A 16,078-nucleotide genomic window follows, 5' to 3' on the forward strand; every position below is an offset into this window, starting at 1 on the left:
GATTTCTGAAAATCATTGTGGAAACACAACTGGACATGACTGGAGCATCCACTCTGATGGGTTTGCCAAGGATAACTCAGTCAGCCACACAGAAGGAAGCTGGACAGACTGGCTCCACTTCTCAGAGAGGCAGCCTCACAAACTGCAGGAGATGATACAGGGAAGCACTGTGTTCCGAACTTCCCGGACCACGAGACTCATCTGGGAAGCTGGTTAAACACACAGCCTCTCGGGCTCCTCCCTGGAGATTTCATTTAGTGGGTCTGTGCTAGGGCCAGGAATTTGCATTTCTAACAAATCCCTTATCATCATGGAAGTTTTGGAAATACTGGGCGGAAAACTCAGCCATTTGCCTAGGGCAGTGGTTCTCATCTCTGGCTACTCATTTCAGCCACTTGGGAGCTCTGAAATATCCTGATGCCTGGACTGTGCCCCAGACCAATGATGTCAGAATCTCTAGGAACAGAATTCAGGTATTTTCTTTAATAGATTACACGGAACTTAGGTGTTGTGTGCTGTTTTTTTTAAAGCACTCCAGGTGATTCCAATGTGTAGCTAAGGCTGAGAACCACTGGCCAAGGCATTCGTGATTTTAAAACATTCTTGGCTAATAAACTGCCTCAGGTAAATAAATGGGGACTAGAGGAATCATGGAAATAAAATTAATACTGAACACAGATAAAGAAAAAAAGAGATGCGTTGTAAGGATAAGAGAAGTGAGTACTCTATTTGTAAAGGTGATAGATAATTCTTGATACTACTACTTCTACTACTACTACTGGTTTCTTTTATGCTCTAGATCAGGAGTCTGTAAACGTTTTCTCTAAAGGACCAGACAGTTTTTAAGGCTTTGTGGTCCAGGTGGTTTTTATCACAAGTAATTAACTCAACTGTTGTAGCACAAAAACAGTCAGATTATAGGTAAATGAATGAGTCTGGCTTGTTCCAATAAAACTTTATTGATGCACACTGAAATGTGAATTTCATGTAATTTTCCTGTGTCACAAATTAATCTCCCTTAAATTTTATTTCAACTCTTAAAGCTCACAGGCCACAGTAACGGGCAGTGGGCTGACTTTGCCCAGGAGCTGTGGTTCGTCCACCTCTGTCCTAGGCCGAGGCAATTAAGGCAGTCTAATATTAGAGAAAGGACAGAGCTGGGTGTAAAACGTTATCTTGATAGAAATGCTAGTTTAGAAAATGTATATATAAAGCGTGTAGAACAGTGCCTTGAAGAAGGTGTTCAAAAAGTGAAATTTTATTATTGCTGAGTGGGGGATGAATAAAACACTGACTATTGCTCTGCAATGGGACCAGCCTAGGAATAACAACAGTTCCATTTACATTGAGCTTGTATGTTCCAGGCACTGTTCTAAGTTCCTTACATATTTTAACACATTTAATCTCTACCCAGCCTTATAAAGTAGGTACTATTATTATCCCCATCTTAAGAAAACTGGAAACAGAGTGCTACAGTAACTTGCTTGAGGTTGCATAACAATAAAGAGGCCCAGAAAGGATTTCTACTTAGGCTACCTGACTCCACAAAGTCTGTGCTTGCCACCACTCAGTTGTTATCAGCAAGGTAAATAAATGTATATCTGCACACAATATATACATAGAAATGATATTTGCATGTCTTAGTTATCTTTTGGGGGGAGAAATTTTTCTTTTTTTAATTTTAATAAATTAAAATTTTTCCTTCACTAAAAGAAATCTTATCTGAACTTTGATAATTTCCCATCCTCTTTCAAGACAATACTTGAAAGCAGTGGTTTTCAACTTGTGGCAGTTTGACCCCACAAGGCAACATCTGGCAACGTCTGGAGACATTTCGGTTATCACACTTGGGGGTTGGAGACTGCTACTGGCATCTAGTAGACAGAGGCCAGGGACGCTAAGCATTCTACAAGGCACAGGACAGCCCCCTCAGAAAAACTACTCTGCTCCAAATGTCAGCAGTGCTGAGGCTAGAAAAACCTCGCTTAGAGCCAGCGTTGAGTTGTTAGCCTACAGGACCTCATCTGGTCATTTGCATCATCTCAGCTTCAGACTCGGATTATCCTGTTGCTGACTTAAGTGACTGGTGTGTAGCTGGTTGTGACAAAGGTCAAAAGCACAGATGCACTGTCTTTTATCTGGCACAGCTCCACTGTAGCTGGAGAGCAGTAGAGATGACCTGGGTCAAAGCTCACCCAAAGCTTAAAATATCATGAAAAATAGAGGCAGAAAACCAACCATTGAGCCATTTCTACCAAATCAGGAGGCTATTTCAGGAATAATCCTTCATCTTGTGGGCAGAAAATATTTGCAGGGTGTGCTTACTGAACAATATTTGCTGTGATTGTAGGTTGCTTTGCGTGGTTTCTGCTGCTTTGGTTTGCATGTTTAACTGTGTCAGAGCAAGAGAGGTGGTTTGATGACACCACCAGATTGGGAGTAATTACACACTTCTGCTACCCATCTTTATGGGGCTCCTCCTAACACTCTGCTCAGCCCTTGCCCACCAAATGTTCCCCCAGACCCAGGCCTGGCATCTAAAATGGAAAACTCTGATCCAGCACTCATCCATCCAGAACAGGGAAGCGTTCTGTCTAGGACCTCTATTTCCCTTCTAGACTAGACTCATACTCATCTCACCTCTATTTCTGTTAGTTCTCACTTTTATCATTGCCTTTGTTTTCTGCGAGGAGGAGAAATGTAGAAGCTGTGGAAATTGCCTCACAAACTACAAATCTTGCAAAGCTACAGGAAAAAGCAAGGTCAAAGTGCTGTTATTCCTGCCTGTGTTGTCTTTATATTATGAGGAAACCACCCAGGTGCATGAGAAACCGACGTTAGCTCTTTGTGGCCAACCATTATAAAGAAGAAAAAGAAAGATGCTTACAGTGTAGAACCAGAACTTCACAATGGGTGCATTGTAGAATTCATAGATTTTTCTGCCCAGGGGGATTAACCGGTGTCTGCTCTGAACTTCCTCTTCATCCTTCTTCCTGGAGGACTCCCCGTTGCTTCGTCCCAACATTGCCTACAGTGGAAGAGAAGGGATACCATCACAGCAGGGTTCTGGAGAGCATGGAGGTCAATGCGCTCATTCTACAGATGGGGAAAGCATGTTCATAGAACCTAAGAGCTTTGTTTAGGGCCCCCAGAGATTCAGAGGTTGCACCTTCCCTAAGTGTGCATTTGCACTACACAAAGAATCTGTGTACACTCTGCCTGCGATGAAAGGCCTTAGGGATACTTCTTGATCATGCTCTTCTCTTTCACCCTGGAACCTCTGGAGGCTGTGGTGATGGAAGATACTCAGAGTTCTGAGAGGGAGAAAGAGCATAACCTGGAAAGACCAGGAATTTGCCTTTCCTCCCAACCCCTCTCTCCCTCTGTATATTGTAAGACAGGCAGATCTGGGTTCAAATTCTTTCTCTACTCATATTAATTACTCTTAAATCAAAGGTGAATTGACTAGTAATACCTAATTTAGCCAACGGTTATGAATATTCAAGACGTTAAGTTATCTGAAGTGCCTGGAACTTAGGAACGCCTACCCAACCCTTAGGTATGTGCCTTGGTTCCTGGATTTCAAACCCCGTAAAGCCTGAACTACTGCTGGTGTTAGTCTGGTGATTCTAGTGACTCCTGGGCACACTGCCTCCTTCTGCATGGAAGAGTCGGTCAGATGGGACTAGAGAAGTCATATCTGACCTGGTAAGGCCCTCATCTCCAAGTTGTTGGAGACTAACTTAAGAATTCAGTTATTTCCTTCTCATTCCTGACTACAGCAGCAGCGGCAGCAACAATGATTAAACATCACAAAAAAGGCAGAATTTGAGAAAAGGCAGGCTCATGCCTGCCTGGGTGGCAAATGACAGGATGGATGCCCCAAAGATGGCTGAGGATCCTAATGGTGAAGACTTCCTGGTGCTGGGTCACTCAGAAATGGGACTGAGTCCTAGCCTGGGCACTTAGAACCTGTGGCACCTTGGACAAGTCTTTTAACCTAAGACTTAGTTTCGTTAACTGTAAAATAAGGGTAGTCACAGCACCTGATATAGGGTTGGTCTACAATCAGTTAGCACCTGGCACTCCATAAGTGCTCAGTAAACGTTAGGTGGTCCTTAAAGTGAACTAAAACTTCCTCAGATATTCTTGACTGAAATGATCTAGTTGGGATCTCTCACCAGACAAAAAAAACAGTGTGATATTAGGAGTCTATTACAGCATAATTTCTTGGCTTTAGTTCTTTTTATATTGTTCTAAGACAAGGTTAGTTCTACAATGTTCAGGAAATGAAATTTTTATTAAGTATGAGAACAGAGTAAAACCTTAAAACTGCTCAGAAATTGACAAGGACAGGAAAAAGTACTGGGGATATAGGTTTAAAGTTGAGAATCTAATTACCAAAATAATTTATCTTGAAGATGAGAACAGAAACAATCGCTAAATAAGTCTGCTTTCAAACTGCCTTACCTAAAATAGAATTAATATATTTGTATATGTGTCATTGCCTCAAATATCCACTTCACTCAAATATGTAACAATCACAAATAATTTACCTGTAACCATAGGATTTCTGGAGAAGGTAACTTCTATTTCTTTATGGACCCTTTGGCAGGTAAAGTACCTTTAATTAATGAATAGACAAGGTTCCACACTATGGCCTACCTGAGAATTAATTTTTATCAGTGAGCTGAGTCAATCTTCATGATGGATATAGCACTCTAGACAGCAACAGGGTTCTATAAATATCGATCACTGACCTCAGGAAACTCTGAAATTACATGATATTTGCCTTCTATGATTTATAATCTATGTAACATTATCCTACTTCTGTTCTGCTTATTTATATGCTCAATAATACAAGACCATTTGGGTACACAACAAGAGGAGAGCAAAGGCAGCTTGGAGAGTGGCATCTTGGGATACCCTCTAGGGATAGTGGCTTTCCCAACAGTTATAACAATGCCCTGGGTCTGTGGATGTGTTGGGACTTTATTGGGCAAAATTCAGGACACGTACCTGGCCAGGCACGTAAAACAAAAGCAAAAGCACAATCTGTTTTGCCTTTATTATTCAAAAATATTCCAAAAATGAGTGCATTTTTAAGAGGCTTGCCTTTCATGGTTTTAAGTAAAGCATTTTCGACATTTCATTAATTCTGGCCTAAGCAGCTTAACTTGCTGATTTTGTTGATTTCTTTTCCCAGTAGTCAAACATTTCCTTTGCCTACATTTCTTAAAGCAGATTGTAACAGGGTCAAATACAAAACTGGACAATATGGATTTCAGAATCTTTGCTGGCTGGACACAGACGTCACATCTGGGAAAGATCCTCTGAGGTGAACTAAGCTATTAAAGGCTACTAAAGTGAAACAAACTGAGGCTGGTATTCCACATAAAATTTTGGAAGGACCAAGGGAAAATGTCCCATTCCAAGAAAGGATATATTGGCTTAACACAGACGCTCAAATATCAATCCTCTGAAAGGAGTGGAGTTGTCAACAAGCTGCATTCTCCAATCCTGTCCTGGGTGAGCCGAGACCAGTGGTCCAGCAGTAACAGAATTTGTCATTAGGATCAAAGGAAGCTCTACTTTAAAAACAAGTGCCATCCAACCCTGACTTTTCCAGCCCGTAAGTCCCTTCCTTCCTTTCCTCCACCCTTCTGTATCAGCCGGTGCAGAATCAGCTCAGGCAGAAATGATGTGGTGTCTTCTACTTGGGTTCTCAGTAGACAGTGTCAGGGTTTAGTCTCTGGGAAGCAGATTTTGCTTTCAATCCACAGATGTATATTTTATGGTGGCTTCTTGAAGGATCAGATCCTCAAAACTCTGGACTGAGCAGGAGTGGGAGCTGCTTCTTTTCTTTTCTTCCTTGAGACCCAACCAGAAAGAATACTGCTTATCTTCTGGCTACTTTCTTAGGATCCTTCTGTGAGCATCCCTGGGATGTTCGCCAATGTCAGGGCTGTGTCATACTTGACACAGGGGGCCCAGACATTACGTTCGGATTCCCTCTACTATGTGGTGGACCAAACCAGCTGAGCACCTACATTTGAGACTAGGGAGAAATTCTTTGCATCCCTTAGCTTTATCAGGTAAAAGCATGGCCAATGGAGTCTGCATGCCCGGGTTCTAATCCCAGCTTTGCCACTAACTGACTGGGTAACCGTGGGCAGTTTAACCTGGGTCTCAGCTTCCTCATCTGTAAAATGGGATAACAATAGTACCTATTTTGTGGGATTGTTGTGAGGAGTCCATGAGTAAGTATATATAAAGCACTTAGCACCATTATAACAATATTAGCAAACATTTATCAAGCCTTACCATGTGCTAGACACCACTCTACCTTTGTTTACATGTACTTGTGAGGTAGTAATAATAATAATGTTACTATTCCCATGTTAGAGGTAAAGAAACTGTGCCTGAGGTCCCACAGTGATTAGGTTATGGGGCAGGATTCTGGCTCCAGAGTGAATACTCTTTAACCCTCTGCTGAAGTAGTCAATAAAGATTCGGTATTACTATGACCAATGTTTCTGCTAATGATCAAAATAGTATTTCCTACCCTTGAGGGGGTTCAGAGGCTAAAATTATGGTAAGATCTTTAGGGAAGACAGTTATCTGATCCTATCATAGTAGGAAGCTGACTCCTCCATTGATTATATAAGGTCCTGAAACTGAAAGCAAACATTGGATTTAAACTCAGTGAGTCAAAAGCTGTGAATAACTAACCAATCCAAAGAACGGTCTGATGCATATATCCTGCTGTACTTGGGGCTGGAAATGTGCCTGCAAATAGCTCTTTAGGAAGGACCTACTTACTAGAAAGAAGTAGCACTTATCTGGAGGAAAGACAATTCGCAGGACAATCCCACTAGGATAATAATGCAAAGGCCTTTGTCACCTGAGCAAAACCAATTTTTGTTTTCTCCTGCTATGACTTCTTCTGGGTCATCATGGTCATTGGTCAGCGTGGTGGGGAGGGTGGGGGATATCCAGGAAGCCCTGTGGAGTTGTTGTCTGATGTCTCCAAAGCTTTAAAGCTCTGTTTGTCCCTTTAACAGCATGCAATATTTTTAGACTTTGGATACAATCCAGTGGCAGTCACGCTGCTCTGGCGGGGGCTGTGGGAAGCTGTCCCACGCCCAGCTGCCCCGTTCCCCCTACAGAACAAAGCATCCCTGCTCTATAATTATACCAGGAAGAGCTAATAAAAGCCTTCCATACAAACCTCAAAATTCAATTAGTCCTGCATTTGTGAGCCTAACCTCGAAGACAGAGAAAGGCTTAGCTTCTGATCAGCACATCAGTTCCAGCTCAGTGAAGCCGGCTGCTCCCAAATCAAATTCCCTTTCCATCTTCGTGTGCTAAGACTGCCACATTACCTGGTTGTTTATAAAGCATCGTCTGTTTGGAACATACAGGGTGTCTCACTTTTGAATTTCACTGGGTTGTTCAGTGCCACTGACCCTGGCTGAAGGATTTCACATAGAATTAGTCCCTACAGTTATGTTATTTGTGCAGAGAGGCCACTTTTATAACATCTTGGTCTCAATACTTAAATGAAAGCACCTGCTGGGAGACTGGCCTCAAGAGTTATTAAATCTTGAGCCATATTAACAGGAGAGCTGGATTAGGGAGTCTCTCCCCTCGGATAATAACTGCATAGTTTTTTCTTACTGTCAGTTCCATGTCTTCCTCGTCTTTTTCCTTTGTGGGCTTCTCTGGTTCTTCCTGCTCCTTCTCTTGGAGGTGGATTTCCTGGGCCTGAGTCATATAGGGCATATCATCTTTGTTCTTGAACTCCAAGCTGAGAATTGAAGGAGGAAGTAGAATTCCCAGAATTACCTAAAGTAATAATAATGATAATAATAATAATCACATTTAAAGGATTAAGATAAGGGTGGTAGCTTAGAGTCAGAGAGCCTGGGGTGTGAGGTCTGTGTGTCTGTGTTCACGTGTGGGTGGATGCGTGTTGGGTGTGCCCTGAGTGAGGACCTGCATATTTGAACCGCTAAGCACATCCATGCTAAGGGAGTCACTTCTGCCCACGCTGGAACTGTTAATGCTCAGTAGCTCAGTCTGATTTTGGAGAAAGCAAGCATCTTACCCAAATACATCTCACCCAATTAACACCTACTATGCATGGGGGAAACTGAGGAAAACGACCCTATTTAAGGCAAAAGTGGTAAAGAATTCAGATTCCCATTTAGCCATTTGATAGCTCTTAACTTTGTGAAATCAATTCATACATATGTCCACTGGCATTCAGTTGCTAATGTGCCAAGTGGAGTTGATTATGTGTCATGTGGCTATCTTTGTAAAAAATACTGTCCAAAGTTGACCTTGAGAAAGTCCACGTTGGAAAGCATGTTACTCATTTTGGAGAGATTCCCCCTCAGCATTTGCTGCTGTCCAACAGAAACAGAAACACACACACATACACATGCTGTTATCACTATGAAAATCCCCCTGCACAAATGCCCTAGGAGGCCTAGCACTATATTTCTCTCATGAATAAACAACATGCTTAAGTCTCCATGTGATGATACTAAATTCACTGGCTTTTCTCATGAGAGGGCAATAATCTCATTCTCCCTTGGCAGGGACCAAGTGCATTTCTAAATGTTAATACTGACATCTGACTTGTGTTCCCCAAATCCTCTCCCACCTCTTCCCTCAATCCTAAAATGGTTCTGTGTATAAGGCTTCTGAATATGAACCTCCTTGAAGAAAGTATACCAAAATGACGAGCTAAAAGAGGTCATGAAGGGTAAGTAAAAATTATCCTCAAGTAATGAGGCAGGAACAGCCTGTGCTCAAGTGCCCAGGGACTTGAGAGCAGCTAAGGGAAAAGGAAGAGTGGTGACCTGACTCAGGGTGCCTGGCAGGCCTGGGAAGGCTCAGGTGGCATGCCTGGCAGCCTTTAGGGGACATGACACCCTGTCCTCAGAGCTGAGAGCCAGGCTTGGCGGTCATCAGCAGAGCGGTGATGGAATGCCCATGACCTACTTCACGGAATCCTTCTGTGACTCTGGGCCAAGAGCCCACAGAAAAGGTGGGATGTGGGGTTGGGATGCTGGTTCAATCAGGGTGACCTCAGCAGACTGCTCTGGTCTGGTGGCCCTTCTGCTTTGGGCTGACCTCAGAGTTACTTAGATCGGGTAGTTCTAGGTAATTATGAGCCTGGCTGGCTTCAGGTGGAACAGCCACAAACTGTAAACAGACAAAGCATTTTAAAACATTTTTTCAATCTTCCCCTCCCATTTTTTGTCTCTTTTTAAAACTTTTATCAGTTTTAATGTTTTCTTTGTAAAACACTGAAGAAAACATACAAAATCAAAAGCCACTCATTATCCTACTTCTTGTATTTTCAACCCCAGGGATAACCACTACAAACAGTTTATTGTATATTCTTTCTGTTTTTCTTAAACTATGAAGTTATATATATATATAACTGAGAATTGCATGGACATGTTTAAAAAAGAAAAATGGACTCAGGCCCTACATATGCCTGAAGAAGAGATCAGGATATCTAGCAACAACTTTACATATAAATCTATCTCATTTTTATTTCGGTTCAGGCTCGCATGCAGGTAAAAGGTTGCCTGAGTTTCTCCTGGGGCAGCATGGCTTGTGCCAGAGTAAATGGTACCTCCTGTGGTACCCGTGTGTGACCAACACCTTTGGAGAAACATTCATATCTAGGCATGATTTAGCAGAAATTGAGGCAAGCCCTCATCTCTGTATTAAAAAGAAAAAACTCACTATATAGAAGATTCTGATGCACAGTTGGGGCTCAGAACCACCCTGCTGAGATAAGAGAATGCCTAACACCACTGCAGATTTGGCTTGGAAAACTCCGAGCAACCCTCTGGTCCTCATAGCCAAAAGGGCCTTCTGGGCGCGCTGACCTTGAGGCCTGAGTTCTTGCGCATCCGGAGCCGCCCCATCCACATGTCTGTGAGCAACATCTGGCTGCACGTGTGCGCGATGAAATCACGGTGCTTGGCAGCCACTGCGAGCTGCAGGCATGTGGCATTGCTCCAGTTCTTTAGTTCGTATGTCAGCAGTTTCATGGCCAGCTGCTCATCCTGCTTGTAGGACTGGTCCAGAAGCTCCACGGCCAGCTGGCCAAAGTCCCTGAAAGAGAGAATGAAGTGCTGTCTTTTGGCCATCTTGGAAACTTAGCTGAAGAAAGTGGGGACCCATTGGCCAAGCCATAAAGGGTGGTTGCTATGTGCTCTAGCTGTTTCTTATGGGGTCTAGTTTGTTTATTCATTCATCCAGCCAACCCCCGTGAATCATTTACTGTGTGCCACATACCATGTTTAGAACTGAGGGTGTATGGTCCCTGTATTCAAGGCCCCCAGTTGAAGGAATATGGATGGGGAAGCAGACTCAAAAGATCAGAGTGCAGTGTGTTGTCTTCTTAAATGTGACAGACCTCAGATCATAGCTGAGCCTTGTCAACCACAAGTGTGTGATCTTGGAGAAGTTACTTAAAGTCTCAGAGTCTCATTTTCTTCAGGTGTAAAACATGCATCATAAGGGGACCTACCTCTTGGGGCAGTTGAAAGGATGAAATGAAATCTATGCATCTGTAGGTACCTCTGTATCTAGCACCATGCACCATAAATGTTAATTATTTGTGTCCACCCTCTGTGTGCACTATTGGGGTGATAACTGTCTCCCCTTAAAGTACTGGGTAGCTCAGACAACAGTAGTTGGGGTCCACCTTCCCTTCTCTTCCCCTGACCTCCCCATTTGCTGGGCTGTCCAACCTGGAGTTGTGGTTCAGCTCCTGGGAGATGTCATCTACCATGTCATTTTCGGAAGCCTCATGAGCCATGGCTTTGCAGAGCTTGCAGGCCACCAGGGCCTTGGCCATGGCCTCCTCACCATGCTGCCAGAAGAAGAGGGCCATCTTCTGCCGTTTCATCAGGACAGCCCACACCATCAGCTCATGGAAAGGGAAAGGGAAGTGGTTGATCTCTGGGTCATCCAAGTCAATGTCCACCTCTTCTTCACGCTTCTTGGTTGTCTTCCTTCCTCGCCTCAAGGGAACATCATCCTGTAATTTTAGGGAAAAGGCACAGAGGTTGAGTTAGAAATGAATTGCTTCAATTCAGTAAATAGTTACTGTATCTACCACTGGCCCAGCTCTGGGATAGATACAGAAGTGAACCATGGTATCCCATACATGCCTAACTTTAAAACAAGTTACAATAACTGCATAAGCACAGTTCTATGGGAACATGTCAGTGTTACACTTTAATTTGTTTTTGAGTATCTTTAATGGGTCCCCCCCCCTTTTTTTTTAACTTTTGCCCATTTTTTCCTGTACAGGTAGGGTTATTTGTACCTCATGGTGGACAACACTATCTCTTCCGGTGAAAGGACAAGGACATCCTATACTCACATTTGCATATTTGACAATAACCACTTGAACAAAAGATGGGAGACAAGCTGTCTCAAGTTTCTGCATACTTCATTAGATACGTTTGTGAAGAATTTCTCGACTTTGGATCTGTTGCCATTTGTAAACATTCATGAGTAGATTTCATTTACTGGAATTTATTTGCTTCCTTGGCTTTCAAGTTAGGATTTTTTTTTCAAACAGGATTTATTTTCCTGTTTGCAATACTAACATAACCTCATGATAGAATTTTTAAAGCTACTGCAAACCTGCCCCCTTGATACTGGGAAAAATTTCACTTTTCTTATTTTAGAATCATGTACTGAGCCCTACCACTGGAATGAACTTACATACTTTAAAAAATATGTAATAAAGAGAATAAATAATTGACACTGATAATTCGAGCAAACACTTACCTCCATTCCTAGCAGTTTCAAGGCTTTGGGCTGTTAAAAAAAATGTTATACACAAAGTTAGACCTTTCTTTATAGAGGTAAGAAAAGAATCCTACTATATCTTAAACAGGTAATGGAATGAATCTATTGTACCATATAGCATTTATTCATTTCACTAAATAAAACACCCTAAGGGGGAACCTATTTATAGAATTTCTAAGAGAATTAGGGATATACTGATTTTAGAATTACAGAAAATTAGGAAACTGGAGAGGCATAATGAGATTTCCCAAGGGTAGAGCCTGCAGGCTTATTATCTCTTTTGTGGACCAAGATTTCTTCCATCTTCCTAAACCAACCCACTTGGCTGATATCTCCATGACATCAAGCACTTGAGTGAACAATGAAACATCCCACTAAACTATGAGATGTTTCTCAAACCTCTGAAAGACCTGTTATCTGAAGACTTGGGATAACTCAGAAATACTCTGTTTAGATGCTTCATGCTGGCTGTCTCTCTCTGCTGCTGTACAGTAGAGCAAGGGTGAGTGGGGCCAGAGGCACACGTGCTGATGGCAAAAGGCACTCCAGGGAACAGAAAGTGTAAGCACACACAGAAGCACCACTGATCACACTGGCAATGTGCAAGACAGGCACAGACCAAGACGGGAAGAGAAGGCAACTCAGCAAGTTATAGAACTAATTACAATGCATATAGATAAAAAGCTTTTGGTGGTGGTGGTGGTGGGGGGCGTCCTCAATAATTTACAGTATAAACAGATTCCAAGATCAAAACCTTGAAAACTGCAGAGGTAGATAATAAGGTTGATTTGAATATAATTACTATTCTCTGATCACTAAGGTACACTCTCAATGCCAGTTTCTGAGTTGAACTGGACCTAGCAAGGAAAAGAAAGACTTGTAACACCCAGCGCCATTTTTTTCCCTTTTTTTTCAACATTTGATGGCAGAGGGAAGAAGAGGCAGGGCGGTTGCCTTCTCATCTGATCTCCTCCTTGGAGACAATGAAGCCACACTCCAGATCTACCACACCCCAGTCCTCCCAGGAGTCCAGGAAATGGAACCTGCCGCCAGCCTCACCCTCTTGGGGCCAAAAAGATTGTGGTAGAGCGTCCGGAAGCGCTTGCGTGTGTAGTTGCAGCGATAAGCCCCGCCCATCAGGTACTCAATCACCAGGCCGATGTCGATCAGGCTGATTCTGTAGTCTGGGGGCAGGTTCCCCTACCAAGGAAGAACGAAACAAACACACAAATCCAAAAGACAGTGTGGTTTACTAGGGATTCTATTCCACGTGTTCTATAACTATTTTAGAGTAAAATAATAATAGTAATAGTAATAATAATGAAAAAAGAAAGATATGAATGTATTATTATGCTGGTTAATCAATTCACCTTAAAATAGATCCAACCGAAACCTGGATATTCTCGCTTGGAAAGAAGACACAAGTTAAATAAGAAGATGCAGTAATCGTCGGCAATAACAGAAAATCAAAATACTTATTCAAGTCTTCAGCTGGGGAGAAAAAAACACCAGTGTAGCAGAAAGAAACACAAGGCTAGACATGGCAAATGCTACCACTCCCCTCCACTGGGAACTAGGGTCCCCACATGTTCCCCCCTCGACCCCCTCGCTGCTCTGCTTCTGACCCAGGCTTGTGACTGTCCTCTTGCTGATCATTTATTTCTTCACACTCACTAAATGAAGACTCCTTCCAGAAGATGATTGTTATTACCAGGGACTTCATCAGGGGAAATATGCTTAGAGCTCCAATCTCCTTTACACAAAACTTCTATTAACAATGAAAAAAATGGCACCTTTTTCATTAAAGGAGAGCAGGATGGATGTCATGACAAAGTCCCTTATGAACATCCCTTGTGTTTAAAGAGAAGGTGGGGTGGAATGAGAGAAATAATTTTCTTAATGGACTATTTATTTTCCCAGAATTAAAGAGATTTTGCATACTTTCTTTCAAAGAATAGTGCTTCTTAAAGACCCAGAGCTATGATATAAGTTTTAGCTGCCTGCACGTATAGATGCAAAGACAGAAAAGTTTTTTATTATTATCTACTCATTACTGGTTTCTACTTCAACAGTGAGCTCTATAGGGTCTGAGGAAAATTCTTGCTTTGTTAAGTCAAGTTAATCAGGTCTGTTTGTAGGAAATTCTAGGTTCACAGGGAGTTTCAGAGGAGAGAACTGATCAGGCCTTACTGTCTGGTTTAGTTCCCTGATGTGGGAGTGTGCTCTATATCATGAATGTCAGGGGCACTGTGTTTGTGGATATATTTTGAAGAGGCCCCAGGGCTTTGTCCACTCTGGGCTTTGTCTTTAATAGGAGACTCACCCAGGATGCTGTGTGAGCTTTCTGCCACTTCACAGAGGTGGCTCATAGCAATAGTGGTGGTTTTCCAACTCTAGTGGCATCAGAACCACCTGGGGAACCTGGTGACAGTGCAAAGGCCTGGACCCTGTCCTGCTTCAATATGTGAGCCTCTATAAGCTGAATGAGCTGTCAAGGTGATTTTGTGGTCAACTAAGTAAGGTTCGGGTGGGATTACACAGCGGAATTGGGAAATTCATAGTGTATGAAGATTATCATTGTCATTAGGAAATTAACTTATGTAGTTTTATTAACTGAAGGTAGGTTCAGTTCTCCTTACTCAGCTCTCCTATGTCAACAGCATCCATTTGGCCCACTGTATCGAATCATCAGTCCTATAACACCATTTTTTAATTGTTTCATTTATCTTTGTATTCCCAATACCTGCTATATGACAGGCATTCAATATTTTTTTTTTTTGGTCACAAATGTGAGTAAGTGAAAGAGTGAAATTGACATGGTTGGGATCAAGCCTTAGTTTGGGGTTTTTCAACATTATCTTCTCAGTAACAACTCACTAGGTCACTAGGCACAGTGTATGAGTCGCCCCCGGCTGAGAAAGCCCCAGGTCATGGGGAAGGCTGATTTGAAATACATACATGTACACCGCTGTGTCTGTATTCTCACTGGGGTAGGAATAAGGGGTAGCAACCGAAGCACCAACCCAAGAGACCCCAGTGCTGCTCTCTAGACCTCCTTGCTGCCGGCAGACTTATTGCCTAGCCTCGCCCCCTGGGATCTACCTCTCCCTTGGCCTGGGCTGGCTTGGGGATCTAATTTGAGCCTTCTGAACAGGATGGGACTGGGTGGGCATTATATACAAGAGGGAAGAACCACAGAGCCCCTCCCATCCTTAACCTGGGCCAATGAGAACTCTATCCGAGTACCTCTTTACCTGAATTTTCCTGTCCCCAAAACTGCTTTCTCCTCTCCTCCCTACCTTTCTCAGAAGTTTGAAATCTCCTTTGAAGATTAGCACCACAGTCTAACTGAATCTCCAAGTTAAGCTATCCCCAGGCTTATCAAGAAAGACCAACTGTCCAACTTCTTCATGTAAAGGCTTGGTAAACATATAAAAATGGGAACTCAGTGGAAGATTCACCTTAAGATAGTAACTGTTCATGTACTGTTCTTCCTGTAAACATTCAACTGAATCTAAAAATATTGCCTGTGCAACCCCATGATTTGGGGGGAGGTTTAACAAGGCTGCAGTTTCTGTATTGTCTGGCTCTCACTGGACGGTTAGACAAGGCTGTTATTTCAAGGGCAGAAGAGCCTGAGCACACTCAGGGCAGCCTCATCCCCATATACATTTGGCTTCTACAAGGATGGCCCCAGAGGATGCCCACCCCAGCCGTGCTATTCTCCTTGGCGCTGTGAGGCTTGCAGGGGAGAGAGCACTAGATGCAAGCCAGCTTCTCTGGGTTCTGCCTGTTCTGCATGAACCAGCCACTTCCCCTCAAGGCCTCAGTTTTCTTCCCAGTTAAAGGGGTTGAACTCCATGTCCTCTATGATCTGTAACGCTTAAATACTAGGTTTCAGAAAAATCCCCAAAAGGTTTATTGTGATGCTACTGAAAGGCAATCATAGCAAGTCTATAAATTTGTGCCTACTTTAAATCTTGTAACAATTTCCTGAATTTAAAACTTGGGTAACAGTGAGCCTAACAGCTATATATTTTCTTTTGAGAAACCTATGTGTGAACATGAGTTAGAATGCTAAGAACAAGAATCAATGTTGCCTGAAGGCCAGTATTGAATGGCAACATTTATGCCTTTGAGGTGTCTATAAGAACGGGTTGTTAGGAAAGTAATAATCATAAAATTCAAAATAAATAAAAATTTTAGAGGTACAACAGTTTTT

At 42.6% G+C, this 16,078-nt stretch overlaps 1 protein-coding gene across 7 annotated transcripts in view; it reads right to left on the reverse strand.

Moving 5' to 3' along the window:
* TRPM3 (transient receptor potential cation channel subfamily M member 3) overlaps positions 1-16,078 on the reverse strand; it is a 259,670-nt gene that overhangs the window by 87,979 nt on the left and 155,613 nt on the right. For 5 of the 7 annotated variants that reach the window (XR_012506376.1, XR_012506378.1, XR_012506374.1 and 2 more), the window contains 7 exons: positions 13,227-13,262; positions 12,916-13,056; positions 11,836-11,865; positions 10,785-11,074; positions 9,915-10,143; positions 7,681-7,848; positions 2,888-3,028 (listed from right to left, as the gene is read on the reverse strand). Coding sequence is in view for 2 of the 7 variants with exons in the window: in XM_074361686.1 (XP_074217787.1) it covers positions 2,888-3,028; positions 7,681-7,848; positions 9,915-10,143; positions 10,785-11,074; positions 11,836-11,865; positions 12,916-13,056; positions 13,227-13,262 (1,035 nt within the window). In the remaining 5 variants the exon portion in view is untranslated. The remainder of the gene's footprint in view (positions 1-2,887; positions 3,029-7,680; positions 7,849-9,914; positions 10,144-10,784; positions 11,075-11,835; positions 11,866-12,915; positions 13,057-13,226; positions 13,263-16,078) is intronic. The other 2 variants (XR_012506377.1, XR_012506375.1) reach the window with 1 other exon arrangement.

Source organism: Camelus bactrianus, chromosome 4 (genome assembly GCF_048773025.1).
Source record: "Camelus bactrianus isolate YW-2024 breed Bactrian camel chromosome 4, ASM4877302v1, whole genome shotgun sequence".
Lineage (NCBI taxonomy): Eukaryota > Metazoa > Chordata > Mammalia > Artiodactyla > Camelidae > Camelus > Camelus bactrianus.